At 40.7% G+C, this 18,080-nt stretch overlaps 1 protein-coding gene across 1 annotated transcript in view; it reads right to left on the reverse strand.

Annotated features, from left to right (window-relative positions):
- Positions 1-552: 552 nt before the first annotated feature.
- LOC141245576 (uncharacterized) overlaps positions 553-18,080 on the reverse strand; it is a 54,522-nt gene continuing 36,994 nt past the window's right edge. Inside the window, exons 5-11 of the mRNA XM_073669079.1 lie at positions 15,360-15,601; positions 14,123-14,393; positions 12,625-12,760; positions 11,607-11,979; positions 11,283-11,339; positions 8,976-9,101; positions 553-816 (exon numbers count right to left, since the gene is read on the reverse strand). Coding sequence (XP_073525180.1) covers positions 11,333-11,339; positions 11,607-11,979; positions 12,625-12,760; positions 14,123-14,393; positions 15,360-15,601 — 1,029 coding nt within the window. The 3' untranslated portion in view covers positions 553-816; positions 8,976-9,101; positions 11,283-11,332. The remainder of the gene's footprint in view (positions 817-8,975; positions 9,102-11,282; positions 11,340-11,606; positions 11,980-12,624; positions 12,761-14,122; positions 14,394-15,359; positions 15,602-18,080) is intronic.

Raw genomic sequence — 18,080 nt, forward strand, 5'->3', positions numbered from 1 at the left:
AGAAGGACTGTTAGTTCAGATGGATATATATATGTTATGGAATATCTATACTAACTATACACAAGCAAATCTCTCCCTGACTCAACAGCATCTCTCCCTACTCTGCCTGTTTCCGGGGTAGACTGTGACGAGCATAGTGGTGCCAGGTCTTTTATAGATCTGATGATACTGTGCAGCCAGCCAATCACTATAATGCCCACAACCAACATGGCTATGGCATTACAGTGCGTGGCAAGCAATCCCTGCATGTTCATTGGCTCTCTAAAGGGCGTTAAACATGCAGGGCAGGGACCCAAGTTCCCGCCCGAGCATTCAGGAAATACTCGCCAAGCGACGAGCTTTTAGAGCACAGTGATGCTCGGGCAAGAACCGAGCAGTAGCGAGCACGTTCACTTATCACCTCATCACTAATTATGATGTTTAGTTGTGCTCACTTCTGTAAATGAGCAAGGTTATCAATAAAAAAGTTATATTTAGTGATTTCAATGTTTCTCTTTTAAAAGTTATAGTTGATGAGACTTCTGACTAACATTGAAAAATATGAAATATGTTCAGATGTTGTTTGGCTGCACTCATCATCTGCTTCAAAATGATTTTTTCTGAGTAGAAAAAATTGCAACATAGAAATCCTATATCTTTGTTATTTTATGACATTTTAATACATGTATTCTGTAAGCTGTGTGACACACTACATGACGCTTAGGTTTCATCCTTGCTGTGATTCATTTTGATGTACAGCTTATTTCAAGCACCTTCAAGATCATGATTATGTAACTACTGCTTGTTCTTTTCCTTGTCAACAGCTTTCATTTTCATCTGCAAGAAAATAAAGACAAACTACTGCACAGTCTCCTTTTTTCAGGTTCTTAAATATCATCTCCACAAGAGTATCCCAGCAACAATGTTCATTTCAGTACAAATTCTTTGTAGATCAGGTATAATGAAGATAAAAAGGAGCATCTGGTTTTCTTGGATTCTAAAATCTTTTATGAGCTGAGAATACATGAACCTTAGTGCATTTGCCTATTCCATGCCTTTTTATTGTTTTCAAAGTTTGTTTTTCAATATTCTTATTATCCTTTTGTTGCAACTAGTTTCAAAGGACTCAAAGATATCTAAAGATCTTTAAAAATAAATTAAAAGCTATACATGTACATTGTATTTATTTATGTGATTTGTTTTGTAGTTGTTTCTATATCCTTAGAGTTGAATAAAACTTTATACTTCACTTTGTTTAATTCACAGTGGAAAAGATGTCCAGCATAGAGTGAATAATGTATGAGATTTAGGTTGCCAAGAATTTAGAGTCAAATACGTAGCTCCATTTATATCTAACTATTTTCAGAGTCTAATTTGATGGATATAAATCTCAACTACATGCTACAGATGCTAAGGACGCATTCACACACTGGTCATATCATGACAAGTGATGAGCGAGCACTAAAATGCTCAGGTCAAGCAAATTGGAATGCTCGGGTGCTCGACCCGAGCAACGAGCCCAATTTAAGTCTATGGGAAACTCGAGCATTTTTCCTGCGGTCTGGAGGGGGCATAAAAATTACCCAAGTCGATGGAAATAGTGCTCAAATGACATGGGAACAGTGTGGGGAAGACCCCTGGAAGCATCTCTGATTCCCAGGTCACTGCTGTGAATAATGTTGTCAGAGTATTACGCCACTTTTACGTGCTCATAATAAAACATACAAAAATGAAACCAAAATGGATTTTCCTGGGAAAAATGTTAAGGAACATCCTTTCCAGGGTAATGACTTGTGTATAAGGAAAAATAAATAACCAAAAACAAAAATGCTCCATCACACCTTGGGCTATGTTCACACGTAGCGTTTTTGATGCATGTTTGCAGTTTTGCATTGCTTGCCACAGAGAAAATTACATTTACCAGTAAATGTAATTTTAACATATTACTACCTTATCTTGCCATGTGGTGTGTGAGACATCATCAGACACATTCTGTATCATTTATGAAGGAGGGACTCTGAAAGTCACAAAGACTATTGTATTTTTATGATGGCCCTCACTATTGTTAGAGAGCCATCAGCTGGCTATGCTATGTTATGCCCTTTATTAAGGAGCGGGTCTCCTATACTAGCACATGCAGTGAGTGGCAGGGCTGCAAAAAATTTGGACGAGCTCTAATACCCCTTTGAAGAGACATAGAGAGCCTGATTCAAAAAAATTATTTCCCATTGTTATGTAGCAAGTCTCCTTTACTATTATTGTGTATGCAGTGACTCAAAGGGTTGCCCAAATTTTGAAAATACCCCAATACCAATTTGAAGACACATAGAGGAGGGACTCAGTTAACAAAATGTTCCCATTATAAAGTAGCAGATCTCCTATACTGGTATTGAATATGCAGTGACTGACAGGGTTGCCAAAAATTTGGACGCATTCCAATATCCCTTTGAAGGGTCATAGAGGAGGGCCTCAGTAAAAATATGTTCCCATTATTAGGAAGTTGGTCTCCTATACTATTATTGCCTATGCAGTGAATGCAAGGGCTGTCAAAAATTTGATGCATCCCAATACCCCTTTGAAGAGACATAGAGGAGGATCTCAGTAAAAAAAATGTTCCCATTATAAAGGAGTGTGTTTCCTACAGTGGTAATGCCCATGCAGTGAATGCAAGGACTGCCAAAAAATTGGACGCACTCCAATTCCCCTTTCAATAGAAGTAGAAAAGGTCCTCATTCAAAAAATTGTTATCATTGTTAAGGAGTGGCTCTTCTATACTGGTAATGTCCATGCACTATGTGCATGGGCTGAAAAACATTTACATCTTGGGGCATACATGAACATACTGTACATCATACATAATGTTAGAGGTAGGCCTCTAAAAAAATTATCTACGGGTATCATAAACACACCCTTAAAAAAATGATGTAGTTGTTGCATCATGGTCACCATCGTGATATGGTGGTGGAGGATGAGGAAAAGGAGAAGGAGGAGGACAACAGAAAATAACCAAATTTAGTAAGCGTATATACATGTCTGGGTGTGAAGAGGTGCATGGGAATATACCTTCCCCCCACAAAAACACTGGATTTGACTTTATGTTCCGCTACTATCATCCAGTGGTGTTGAGAAGTCTGGCCCAATCCAGCCCTTGTTCATTTTTATAAGAGTCAGCCTGTCAGCATTTTCAGTTGACAGGCAGGTGCGCCTATCAGTTATAATGCACAATTTTACTAGACCTGTCCGCCACTGGAAGGAGAGATAGAAAGTCAGCCATGTGTGCCAGACTGTCAGCAGCTAAGTCTTCATAGTCCAGAACAAGAGGACAACTGTCCACGCTCTCCTCCTCCTCCTCATTCTCCCTTTCCTCAGGCCATCTATGCTGAATAAACGGTATGAATGTGGTGTGGGTAGTACATGGTGTAGTGCAGGAAACCAACTCCTGTTCCTCCTCATCCTCCTCCTCCTTCTCTCCATTAGCATCCAATCTGCGTTGGGATGAGATGAGGCTGGGCTCTGTGGCATCACCCTGTATGGTTCCTTGCTCCATCTGATTGTGCTGCGCCTGCAATGTTTCCTCTTTAATTGTGAGTAGCAAGCTTTTCATTAGACAAAGAAGCGGGACAGTGACGCTAATTATGGCGTCATCGCCATTCACCATCTTGGTTGAGACCTCAACATTTTGGAGGTCTCACATCAATGCCCACTCCTCAGTTCTTATCTGTGAAGGCTGACCTGAATTCCGAAGGGCGTGTTGAACATGGTACTCAACAACTGCTCTCTGCTGCTCGTAAATCCTTCTCAACATCTGCAAGGTTGAGTTCCAACTCGTGGTGAGATCACACATCAGTTAGTGAGCTGGAAGCTGCAAGCACTGCTGAAGCATGGCGAGACCAGCGGAAGATGTAGGTGACTTCCTGAAATGGGCACACACAGCATACTTTGAAAAGCAGATCAGGCAGATCTTGGTATGTTTTGAGAAATCGCTGAACCACTTGGTTGAGCACATGGGCCAGGCATGGTACGTATGAGAGGTTGCCTAGCTTCAGAGCAGCCACAAGGTTCCGGCCATTGTCACACAGGACAATGCCTGGCTGCAGGTTCATCGGTGACAGCCACAGTTCTGCCTGCTCTGTTACAGCTGTCAACAACTTTTCAGAGGTGTGTGGTTTGTCCCGTAAGCATATTAGCTTCAGCAGTGCCTGTTGCCGCTTGGCAGAGGCAGTGCTGCAGTGATTACAGCTTCTGACTGATGTGGTCAATTTGGAAATGGAGGCTGAAGAGGAGGAGGTGCAGGAGCTGTAGAATGTCGGGTCAACCCTGATTGGCCCATGGCCCGCAATCCTCGGCGTCAGGAGGATGTGTTCTGTCCCAGCGTCCGACTGAGTCCTGGTTCCACTATATTAACCCAGTGTGCCATCAGCGAGATGTACTGTCCCTGCCCACAAGCACTTGTCCACGTGTCCGTGGTTAGGTGGACCTTCCCAGTAAAAGCATTGGGCGCGGCTAATGTTCTGGAACATATGCTTGTGTAATGCGGGGACGGCACACAGGGAGAAATAGTGGTGACTGGGGACCGAGTACCAAAGGACGGCTGCCGCCGTCAGATTGCAGAAAGTTTCCATCTCCATGAGCCTTAAAGGCAACATTTCGAGCGCAAGCATTTGCGAAATGTGTGAGTTTAGTAGTGTGGCCTGTGGGGCGTTAGCTGCATATTTGTGCTGGTGTTCCAAAGACTGGGGTAGAGACAATTGAACGCTGCGCTGGGACAAGAACATGAACGTGGTTACTGATAGTGGTAGTTGCAAGTGTGCAACGACAGGTGCAGGGTGGGTGGCATCTTTGCACGCACTATGGACAGGGGATTAGCATGCACGCACAACAGTGGAACAAGCAGTGGTGTAACCCACAGACACTGTTTCTGGACCCTGGCGTTCGGCGCACATAGTTGGGTGCTTTGCTGTCATGTGCCTGAGTATGCTGGTGGTGGTCAGGCTGCTAGTTTTGCTAACCTTGATGATTATGGCATGGCAGATATTGCAAATAGCCTTTTTGGGGTTATCTGCAGAGTCTTCAAAAAACAACCAGACTCGGGATGACCTAACAGTTTTACTGGCAACTTCCCTCATGTTGGTGTTCCGGGGAACGGTTGCTCACCTTGTGTCTGTGACCACCACACTGCTTGTTCCCGCCTGCTGTGGTGCTACACCTCCCTCCCCCTGTGTGCTGCTGTCCTTGCTCTGCATGTCACCTTGCCAGGCTGGGTCAGTGACTTCATCGTTCACCACCACGTCTTCCACTTCCGCACCCTGGTCCTCTTCCCGACTTTCTGGCAATTGTGTCTCATCATCGTCCACCTCCTGTGACAGTGATTTCAGTTTCCCACTGTCGCCTTCATGTGACCGTGGCTGCTCAAGTATTTGGGCATCACTACATGTGATCTCCTCTTGCCTCGCTTGAAGCTGGCTGGGCGAGAGATCAGAATCTATAAATGGAAGTGAACAGCTTTTTGTCCAAGTGTGGGATCAGTTGTCTCCAGGCACTCGACATGGTGGAAGGAAGGAGTATCAAGGTGAGGGATATATGGTCCAGATTCACGGCTACTGAGATTTAACCGTGTGGATGATAGGGCGATGGTGGTGGCAAAGTGAAGCATTACCTACTATCTAGCCAACAACCTTTTGACACTGCACTGGGTTCAATAGTGGTGTGCTGTGGTCCCCTAGTTATTGGGCCAGGAAGGTCAGGCAACAAGATGTGGGTGCTTGTTGTGGCACAGCCTCGGACTCTGCATGCACCATCACCATCACATCCACTTCCCCGTCCCTTGCCACGCGCCTTGCCCATTTTAATTGGAGGATAATATTTTGCATAGTCCCTATATTTCAATTATTGTCAGCGACCACGTGTGAATAGCTTCACTGAAATACTGCTGCCTAACAGTAAAAGGAGGATAATATTTTGCATGATCCCTACAAATGGCTGGATTTGTACTGCACTTACATGGGATACGTCTGACGGATGCCCACGGTTTTAAATACTGGCCTTGTAGTTTTCAATTATTGGCAGTGACCACGTCTGAAAAGCTACACCAACACACTGCAGCCTAACTGTAAAGGAGGATAATATTTTGAATGGTCCCTACAAATATTTGGATTTGTACCGTATTTATATGGGATATGTCTGATGATGATCTTTTTAAATCTTAATGACAACCAAAAACATCCAAATGACCCTGATCAAAAGTTCACATACCCCAGTTCTTAATATCGTGTATTGCCCCCTTATAGATCCGTTGACAATTCTTTTGCTTTCCCCATGACTCACAATCCAGAAACGTCAGTGGCTGGATGAAAGATGGAAACGTCTGTCTCGATCCCAGAAACTCACTCAGCTTTTATGCACACACACTAATTACAAACAAACAGGTCACAGGTGAGGATGTTACCTTTAGTAGCAATGCAAACCCATTTGTGTCAAATTCTGTGCATGTTATCAGGCAAAAATCAACAGGGTATGGAAACTTTTGATCAGGGTCACTTGGATGTTTTTGGTTGTCATTAAGATTTAAAAAGAGAAAACACAGTAGTTTGACAGTAAATGGCTTCACCCAACCAATAACCATAAGTGGCAAAAAAGTTTTTTTGTTATCATTCATATTCTGTGAAACAAGGCCAAGAAAGGAAAAATTCTGACGGGGTATGTAAACTTTTGAGTACAACTGTATGTAAAATATTATACTCTCTTTATCATTCACCTCTCTCGACTGAATGTTACCCATCCGGTCCACGCCTCATCTTCTTTTCTCTACCGCAAGCGCTGAAATCCTCAAGCCTCTAACACTAGGGTAGACTTCCTTCTCTACTAAGGATTGGTAGGGTTCTATGCAAGCATGTGAAAGGTCACGATGTCATGATGTTACATGTATAGAATGGTCTTGGGATGGTAAAGTAAGTTTAAGTTTATATTTTTACTTTTTTATGGCTCTTTATGGTTCAGAAAAATGGTGGCCAGCACCATCCATTTTTCTGAATCCATGCAGAAGCAGAGAAGAGTGACTTGTCAATCTTTGGCAGAAGGCTGGTACTAGGAAGAGAAACAGTAGACCAGTTGGATAACTTTAAGTCTACGCCAAGACCTTGCACTTGTGAGCTCATATGCATAAGAGTTCTCCAATAATGTTACTTTGGGGATCTAAAAACCTGCTGACAGGTTCCATTTAGGGAACTGTACTGCAGTGTGTCACAGATCAATCAATTCACAGTTGCACGGAATCTGCAGGTTCAGAACTTCCCTATCACTCGAATTTTAGTATTATAATTTACCATTCCCATTTTTAATTTTTTTAGCACTGCAGTAGTATTCCACAATCAATTTAGACTTTTATAGCCCCTAGTTGTAATGGTGAGCTGTTCACTCGGATCTCCTATTGCTAGGCAATAAAATCTTAATATGGCTGCTGCTTTCCTAGTTCTCATATTTTACGGTCCCTGCAATACTCTTACTCTGATTGTCTGCCCTAGGCCTTGTGATGTGATAGCTGCAAAGCATTATGGGGAATCCTGCACAGCAGCGCCTGATGTAATGATCTCATTATCAGGCTGATTTAATATTTAGTACTTTGTGAAATAACGCTGGTAATTTATTTGTGGGATCTTCAAAAATGTTCAAATTTGTTGGAACCTTTAAATTTCAGGAATTTCATAACACATCATCTGTTGGACATCTATTTTTCCAATAAACACCCTTCTCTCTATGGGCCTTTTGATGAACCAGTATTAGGAGGAGAAGCGCATTGAGGTGCAGTATGTGGACTGATCAGTATGATAGACTTATACTCCTAATAGGAAGATATACTGTATGTTGCTATATAATGTTTAGCTTTTGTGGTACATATATCCAAGATATACCAGCATCCTTCCTTGTTTTGCCTTATCTGCAGCATAGAGGGTTTTTTATTTTTGTGCCAGGTGTCTTTTATGTTTTGTCATTCTATGTTTAGAGGAGCAAGAAATGGGTTTGAAAAGTTTTGCATATCTACCTAGGAATTCCTAGGGCACCATATTGAAAGATGACGGTGAGCGGGGCCCTACTTGCCTGTTTTTTGTCTGTTTGCTTGTCCAGACAGGGAATAATACCAATTAATTGCAGTGTGTTTTTTAGCTTTTTTTTCTTTTTCCTGGTGTGTTATGTTTTGTGCTATCTTTTTTTAAAGATATATCAATTAAATAATTGTTTTATGGGGATTAGTTTGGTTACCCAGACCTTTGAATTTCAGAAAATTCAAATTAAAGTTAATTCCCCGCTGATGTCTTTGCTGCGCTATAAAAAAAGAAAAAAGAAAAAAAGAAATAGATCATGCAAGTATTTACGAAACCAAAGCCCTAAAATTGGTTTTGTGCTTTGATTTTCTTCTGATAACTAAATGTTTTTGGCAAAAAATGAAAACCAAACAAAGAAAAATATCAAATACAAATATTGAGATAGATATATAAAAAGAGGTGCATGGATTAAATAATAATAATAAAAAAATAATATAATGCTACTAAATAATATGCTAAATCAAAAACAAAACAGAGTAATGCAATCCCAAATACATTATGACCCCCACTATAAAATATGGTAGTAGAAGACAGCAGAATGATGAAACAATTACAGCGTACTGGGTGCGGCAAAAGCTAATTGTGTAAAAAGGAGTATTGTGATTGACTGAATTGCCACAGACTGAACTAGATTAAATGACCATGTTGACCTTAAATGCTTGCAGTTTTAAGAAAAAACATGGCATTAATTAGTGCAGCAACAGGTAGACACTGGAAATGTGCAAAAAAAATAGCTCCATGCAAGAACAGACTACATGAATTGCAGCACTGACAGCAGCAACTTGCCTAACACAGTGTCAGTGACTCCTATCTCTCTCCCTCTATCAATTTATTATAATTAAACCTATATGTTCTCTTAACACACAGTCTATTTGTATTTTGTGTACTAGCTCTTACCTCCTCTCTCCTATCTTCATTCCCCATAAAATGACAGCAGTGTCTCCTGCTTGGGCATTTATAGCGGCTATCAGCTGATGTGGAATAACGTCTCAGTCTCCCAAAGGATGAGTACACACACTTTCTCTGTAAATTAAAGAAAGTTTTATTGTAGCCACAAGAGCTCTGATCAATGTTAGAACAGAACTGCCTCCATTGTATTGGGGCACAATTCTTATAGTATAAATTGTGGGTTGTACATAGTAGGTGGGACATAGGAAGATTATAACATAACCAATCATCTTACAATATAAACAACTAACATCCAATCATTAGTAATCAGGCGATTACACAAAATGCTTACCTATGTACTTATATAATTACTTGATGCAATGTACCTGTTTTGTTGGTCAATGTGCTTTCCCTAGATCAACCTGACCTCAAAAGGGCATTTTGACTAAGATAAGCAGCCCCTGCAAATTCCACAGTGGCTTGGGTAAATTTTGCATCTTTGCTTAGAGATTATTGATTAATCTTATTATGATCTAGTTGTTTCAAAAGCATATTTTACTAAATTGGTTTATAGGAGTGTTAAAGGGATATATATTAAAAGGGATTTGATTTTATGGTAGATTGAATTCCCTATCATTTTCCTCTCTCTGATAATAATATTATCACTTGTCACTTACACCTCTACATCAAAGTAATAGTATCTTCTGCCCTCTCTACGGAAAGGAGGGGGAGGAGCAAGAAGAGGTATTTCAGAATTTTCATTGGCCGGTAGAAGATGAACGTTTAAGACATTCTTGGGTCTTTGGATTTTTGTTATGGCCCACTTGCATAATTTTATGAGCAATATGATGATGAAAGCAAACAGACAAATTTGTAGGAACATGTGACCTACACCGACAATCCATCCTCCTATACCTTTAAACCAGTTAGCAGGGTTCAACCATTGTAACCAACTGCTAAAAATGGTTTCATCATCATGGGAATATTCTTCTCTGAATCTTTCTTTTAATTCCATGGCCTTGGCGATATGTTTATCAACTCTGACTGAAAAATTGGCATCTACATAGTTGCAACAGGCAGGACCGATTATCTGACACATACCTCCTTGACTGGCCGTTAAATAGTCCAATACTATATTGTGTTGATTTAGTACCTTTGCATGAAACCGAGTTTGATTGTTTAGTATTAGGATGGCATCGAATACTTCATCTGTGACATTATCAAACAATTCTGCTAATTGTCCAATGTTATGAGAATTGTGGATGGCCAATCCTGTAATTGTGAGAGTGAGTCCAAATTTTGTGTACCATGGAGTGTGTATCAAAGGCTGGGTTTTAGCTCTTCTCTTCTGCATCATATGTCTTGGTATCTGATCAAGGTCTATCTCATCATGGGTGATGGTCCATGTAGCTAGGGTCAATCTTGCTAGGGTACATGTACCAACGCCATCATAAGGTAGAAATTTGTAAGCAAAAGTTCCACAAACATAATACATATTTTCTGGAAGAATGATATGTTCTCCACCTAAATGGGATAGTAACCTGTAAGAAATTTCAGATGCATACCATATGAGAGGTTGTAACCTCGGGGACGGGCACCAGGGGTGTCTTAGTATTCCTCTTACTGTTTGATTGCATGTATTAGTATCTTCATTATATCCTGAACTATTTATTAAATCAAGCAACAAACCTGATGTTCCTTCGGTTAATTCATACACTAGGCCCTCGAATATAGTAGATCCTTCATTATTTTCTGATGTGTAGGGGACATGACTTGGTAGAAATATAACCTGTAATGATTCTAGATTAACAGGTATGGAGCCCAACTCATTATTTGTGATATTAATTCTATTACATCGTATGCTGGTAGATCCTGGACCACATACAGCTATGCTGTGGGGTGTAATGAGGGATAGATCTCGAATTGCTACCCACCATGGTGGAGCTGTCCACCCTGCTATTGGAAGGGACACCCGAGTGTTGTTATATCGTGAAGCACTCAGATTTGTGGGAAATGTAAAAGTTTCTTCTAGTGACAGGATAAGTTCCTCCATTGGTACAGGAGTAGCTGAGAAAGGCATAGATTTTGAGGATATTGGTGAATGAGTGCATATCCAACAATCTTTAGTTCCTGTGCGCTTGGCTATGGTGTCATGCATATTTAACAATTTATTGTCCCAGGGCTCTTGTAGGTGTTCATGTAACTCCCGTTTACCTCTAAGGAATTCTCTATCATCAAAACACCAAACTATGCACCTGGCTTCATAACCATTCGGTTTACAATAGTATTCTATACAGTCATGAACATCTGGGATACCTCTTTTCTTCCTTCCTCCCAGGAATGGATCTGGTGGTATTGTTGGATTATCAGTATCTGTGGACGTAGAACATTCACTTAAACTGTGTAAACACACCATTATCACCAAAAGACTACATAGGCCTATCACCGCTCCCCAGAGTCTTTTGCTCGCATGTGGTCCATATAACTGCTCATAGAGTGACATCTTCTTCTTTGTATTATCCTCTTCACGCGATGGAAGAACAGCGCTGGAATTATCTTCAGCTGTTACAGCAGCAACTTAGGTGGCAGCCTCAGAGAAGCGTATTTCTGCCTTATCTCAGACCACAAAAACTCACTTACGGGTGCAGCTCAGGGTGTGTGGTACAGATGATGTCAGCTGGCTCTTCTTTATCTGGCGCAGATGGTGATGTCGTCTCAGCAGTGGGTTGCACTCTTTTGCAGTGAGATGCGTGGATCCACGTCCCTCTTCCTTCTACCTTAACGCTGGTAGGGGTTGTCAACAGGACTTGGTATGGACCTTCCCACCGTTCTGTAAGGGAACCAGACCTCAAGAATTTACGTACCAACACATAGTATCCTGGCTGCACCTCGTGACAGGACAAAGTGACTTGTGGTTGCTGTAGATGTACACTCTGGGCAATGTCTTTTAGTTGTTTTTGCAAGCGTAAGACGTAGTCCACATTCAAGGTATTCTGAGCAGCCTGGGCAGTTTCTGGGGGTGTAAGTGGGTGATTAGGTATCTTGCCATACAGAATCTCAAAAGGTGATAACTGTAAAAGACCTCGTGGTGTTATTCTGATATCCATCAATACCAAAGGTAAGGCATCTGGCCACTTCATACCTGTTTCTTTACAACATTTTGCTAGTTTCTCTTTTATGGTTCGGTTATACCTTTCCACTTTCCCACTAGCTTGTGGGTGATAAGGAGTATGCAATTGTTGTTTTACTCCTATCATTGAACATACTTTTTGGATTACTTTACCTGTAAATGCAGGACCTTGATCACTAGATATTATCTGTGGAATACCATATCTACACACAAATTCCTTACATATCTTGGAAGCAGTTATTTCTGCTGTCTGTGAGGCTGTTGGATAAGCCTCCACCCACCCTGAGAATTGATCAACACATACCAAGACATATTGCAATCTAGCGACTTTAGGTAGTTGAATGTAATCAATCTGCAGAATTTGGAAAGGACCCGTGGTTGATGGAAGGTGAGAAGGTGGGGCTTTCACAGCTCCTCCAGCATTTTCCTGGAGGCATGTTTGACAAGACAAACATTTTCTTTTTGCAATAACTGTGAAACCTGGTGCACACCAGTACGTATATACCAAATTTCGCATCGCGGTTTTACCTCCATGGGTTAAACCATGTGCAGCATCTGCTAACGCTGTCATCAGAGATTTTGGGGCCACTGGTTTACCTTCACCGTTTCTCCAGAGGCCTTCTGAATCCTGGGTGCATCCTATGTCCTTCCATCGGGCCTTTTCCTGAGGAGAACAATTATTTTGCATTGTTTGCAGTTTTTCCCAATTTGGGATTTCAATCAGGTTCATCATAGATATACTTAAAGTTTTGCTTGCTGCCGTTTTTGCAGCTGCATCAGCTCGGTTGTTTCCTTTTGCTACTGGATCTTGTCCAGTGTTATGAGCTTGACACTTGATGACAGCAATCTCTTTTGGGAGATTCACTGCATCAAGTAACTGAGCAATTTCTCCTGAGTGGCTTATTGGAGAACCACTAGCAGTGAGAAAATTTCTCATTTTCCATATAGTACCAAAATCATGTATTACACCAAATGCGTACCTTGAGTCTGAATAAATGTTAACACGTTGTCCTTCTGCTAGCTGGCATGCTTTTGTGAGTGCAATTAGTTCTGCTCTTTGTGCTAAGTGTGGTGTTCCTAATGCTTCAGCATAGACCACATTGTGGTCATCCACTACTGCAAACCCAGAATTCAATTCTCCTGTGTCTGTGTGCCTGTGGCAACTTCCATCAACGTAAAACACCAAATCTGGGTTTGGCAGTGGTTCTTCTTGTAAGTCTGCCCTAGGCAGTGTCAATGTTTGCGTGTGAAGTACACAATCATGTTCATCAGGGCATGCCATTTTGTCAAACTCCCTGTCTGTGTCAAATTCACCAGTCTCACCATTCACTCCCTCTCTCTGAGACAAGAGTGTCTCATATGGTAGTAAAGTAGCAGGGTTCAACTGGGAACATCTGCGTAAAGTGATGTGACTTGGCTGTAAGAGTGTTACTTCCCATCTGGTAAGTCTGGCCTGGGTGACATGCTTGGTCCTCTGGCAGTTGAGCAGTGCATACACAGAGTGGGGGACCCATACAATCAAGGAGTGCATGAGAACCAGATCTGCAGATTTCTCCACAGAAAATGCTGCTGCTGCAACGGCCTTAATACAAGCATGCATTCCTCGTGCTACCGGGTCTAGTTCTGAGCTGTAGTAGGCAATTGGTCTGTTGGCATCATTATGACGTTGAGTCAATACGGCTTGAGCATGCCCTTGTACTTCATGGCAAAAAAGATGAAAAGGGAGAGCATAATTGGGTAAACCAAGAGCAGGGGCAGAAATCAAGGCTTCCTTCAGTTCTACAAAAGCAGTTTGAACTTCCTCTGTATGCTCAAAAGGTTCTGGGACAGTATCTTTGTTAAGGGCATACAGTGGTGTGGAATACAAAGAAAAACAAGGAATCCACTGTCTACAGTATCCAACCATCCCTAAAAACTGTCTCATCTGTTTCTTGTTATAGGGAATGGTCATACGTTTAATGGCCATTACTCTTTCTGTCAAGAGATGTCTTAGTCTTTTTGTCAAACAGTGTCCAATGTATACTACCTTAGTCTGGCACAGTTGCAACTTGGCAAGTTCTGCTTTTTGTCCGTTTTCTGCTAGAAAGCACAGAAGGGCTTCTGTATCTTTCAGACTCTCATCTTTTGAAACCGAACACAGCAACAGGTCATCCACATATTGAATCAAGATGGATCCGCATGGGAGCACTAGATCTGCCAGGTTGTTACTGAGTGCTTGACTGAAGATGGTAGGTGAATTTAGAAAACCCTGTGGCAACCGAGTCCATGTATGGGACCTATAGTAATCATAGTTGGATCTGAAATAGAAAGAAAATTAGGTTTTCCTGTGACTCCAACCGTTTTCAATTTTTCTCCTGTTTTGGGAAGAAATGAATTATCATTAATGAGAGACACTGAAGCACCTGTGTCAATGAGAAAAGGTACAATTTCTCCTGCCACTTCACAGTGTAAAACTGGTTCTCTAGGGGAAAAGGAAGAATTGTTTAAAGGCATTAAAGGGTTAACCATATATTGCACAGTTTCACTATCATCTAGTCCATATATTGAATGCTGGTTGCCCATATGTATCAATCATATAAATCATCGGACTCCCTTCTGAGTATTGTACACATTTAATTTCCTTCTGTGGGGTTTTGCCAGGTTTAGCACAATTGCTATGGACATTCCCCATTTCCTCTTTGGAGTTATTTTATTACAGGAAATAAATGTGGGTCTCGTCAGACCAACTTATGAGTTAACAATATTCAGCGTAACTGTATATATATGAATGATACTAGGTTTCTTATCGCCTTACCAACTTATTTTACTAAACTATGTTACAAGCTTAAACAACTAATGAAAATAACCGTATGTTTACTTTAGTTTTATCTGGTTATTCCAATACGTTTACTCAGAGCGCTGTGTAATGTTAATACCGCTGTCCCGTCTTATTAGCTTGTGCTTGTGAAACGTTCACAGAACAGGATAAACTGGCAGTGAGTGTGAGTGATATATTGATTAGGTAAACAATAGTATATTACACAGCTCTCTGAGGAAACAGACCAGAAAATAAATCAGCAATATTTACATTACGTTAAAACATTATAATATTGAATCATTAATAAACTCTAATAACTCTAATACCTTACGTACATTGATATTTACCCTTTTGGAGAGTGGATAAAATAAAGGCTGAAATAAATACCTCAGACGCTACTGGACAGGAACAAGAAGTTACTGACAGGCCAAAGTGGATGACCACCCAAACAACAGGGAATTCCCACCTGCAGCGCGCTTTTGTAGTAGTGATCCACCTGTCCAGCCAGCATACAGCTTGCAATTCTCCCGTCCAAAGTAGCGGCGTGAGGTCCCAGGTTTGGGCACCAACTGATGTGGAATAACGTCTCAGTCTCCCAAAGGATGAGTACACACACTTTCTCTGTAAATTAAAGAAAGTTTTATTGTAGCCACAAGAGCTCTGATCAATGTTAGAACAGAACTGCCTCCAATGTATTGGGGCACAATTCTTATAGTATAAATTGTGGGTTGTACATAGTAGGTGGGACATAGGAAGATTATAACATAACCAATCATCTTACAATATAAACAACTAACATCCAATCATTAGTAATCAGGCGATTACACAAAATGCTTACCTATGTACTTATATAATTACTTGATGCAATGTACCTGTTTTGTTGGTCAATGTGCTTTCCCTAGATCAACCTGACCTCAAAAGGGCATTTTGACTAAGATAAGCAGCCCCTGCAAATTCCACAGTGGCTTGGGTAAACTTTGCATCTTTGCTTAGAGATTATTGATTAATCTTATTATGATCTAGTTGTTTCAAAAGCATATTTTACTAAATTGGTTTATAGGAGTGTTAAAGGGATATATATTAAAAGGGATTTGATTTTATGGTAGATTGAATTCCCCATCAAGGACCTGTGACTTACAATCAGTCATGACTGGCTGTGCTATGATGGAGCAACTGTAAGGCACAATGTGAAACCTCACTGGGCTGCACCCAAGATCATGATTCCTTCCACTCAGTCTTATGTTATCTGTAGCAAAGTTAAAAGGGACACACTACATGAACTACCAAAAAATACAAAATAAATAAACTTTATTGAAAACAGTATATATTGGACTAAACATTTAAAAGCAATTAAAGGGAACCTGACAGCTCTAAGAGTTAAGACTGTCCCATAAGGGTTGCCGTGATGTGGCGGGATGGCTTTTACATTATTTTGATCAAAATTTATGTTAACTAAATACCCTTTATTATTTATCATAACTTCTACGCACTGTGCTATTTATCCATTTACTTATAGGTATTAGCATATTTAGCTTTTGTCTTTGTTTTTTTAATGTCAGAACTATGTCAGACAAAGACTACAGTATGTGAGTAGTTCAATTATATAAGCAGAAGGTTACATTTTACGCACTGCACTTGTCATATACCCAAAAAAATCACATGCTTGATTGAAATATTTTCTAGTATATGTGGACATAAACTAAGCATTGACATCCACTAAATGATTGGGCCTGGCTACATCCTGCATAAAAATTGAAAAAAAAAATATATTTTGGCCAAAATACGCAAGCTCGCAACCCATGTCAAGGTCCTACACAATCCCTACACTAAATGCCAAAATGGCTCACAGAAGGACATAAATTCCTTAAGAAGTGTAAGAAGCAGACATTCCTCACATGTATCAAAGCTGTCAAGAAGTCACAAATCATGCACAGGGGAGTGATTCAAACATATCACCGAGCACGCTATAAATACTTGGTGCTCACTCGAGCATACTCGGTGAAAGGGTTAACAAAACATACTTGCTCATCACTAGCAGTTATACAATGGTACAAAGCTGACACTCATCTCTCCTCTCTTCTTCACACAGGTATTTAATCCATCCATCTGTTTGTGTGCTGTCTGGGTATGAACATTCATATTCTAGCAAGATTTCTACATGGTATTTAATAGATTCCTGCTGTTTTTTTTTTCTTATTTTTTGGTTCTGTTTTAAAGTGTTCAAAGCTATCTATTTCACTGTTTTATGGCTCTCTGTTGTACATTGGTTTGTTTATCCTGCATAGCATTGCCTGCTCTGGACTTGTGTTAATTGGCTAATTACTCAGTTTAGCCAACTGGTGCTGCATGCTAGCAAACATTTCAATTCATATATATTCAGCTCTGGCTCGGGTCACCCGTGCAAAAGACTTTAAGTGCAATGGCTTAAAGCGCTTTCAATAAGCAGTTATACAATGGCAGTTGGACAGGGCAGGAGACAGATAAGGTGCATTAGAAATTCATACAAACATGCTGCTTCTTGGTCAGTTGTATTTCATTATGCATTGGTCTTAGCAATCTGATTCTTTCTTGTTTTAACTTCTGCTTACTCACAACTCACCCTCCCTTTAGCACATTCTATGCACTCTCTTTATATCCAACTCTCCCTTCTCCCCTCTCCCATGTATAACTCTGAGGCTCTACTGACATTTCTTACCCATTCTAAACCATCCACTACCTTCATACAGCTCTCAAAACGTTCATACAAATCATTACACCACCTACTCTTTCTCTTTTTTCTCCTTCTCCTAGTCGCTGGCGACATCTCCCTCAACCGTGGGCCTCCCTCCACTAGCATACACTCCTCTCCTCCAGCTCCATATAGAAACCCTGCTAATCTTATTAACATTCAGTGCATGCCCTCCCCTATTGCTTTCCACTATACTCTCTGGAGCGCACTGTGTTTGTGTGTAACAAACTAACTTACAGTACAGACAAAAAGTTTGGACACACGTTCTCATTTAAAGATTTTTCTGTATTTTCATGACTATGAAAATTGTACATTCACACTGAAGGCATCAAAACTATGAATTAACACATGTGGAATTATATACTTAACAAAAAAGTGTGAAACAACTGAAAATATGTCTTATATTCTAGGTTCTTCAAAGTAGCCACCTTTTCCTTTGATGACTGCTTTGCACACTCT

Source organism: Phyllobates terribilis, unplaced genomic scaffold, assembly GCF_046119375.1.
Source record: "Phyllobates terribilis strain yellow unplaced genomic scaffold, ASM4611937v1 Scaffold_2__4_contigs__length_985480577, whole genome shotgun sequence".
Classification (NCBI taxonomy): domain Eukaryota; kingdom Metazoa; phylum Chordata; class Amphibia; order Anura; family Dendrobatidae; genus Phyllobates; species Phyllobates terribilis.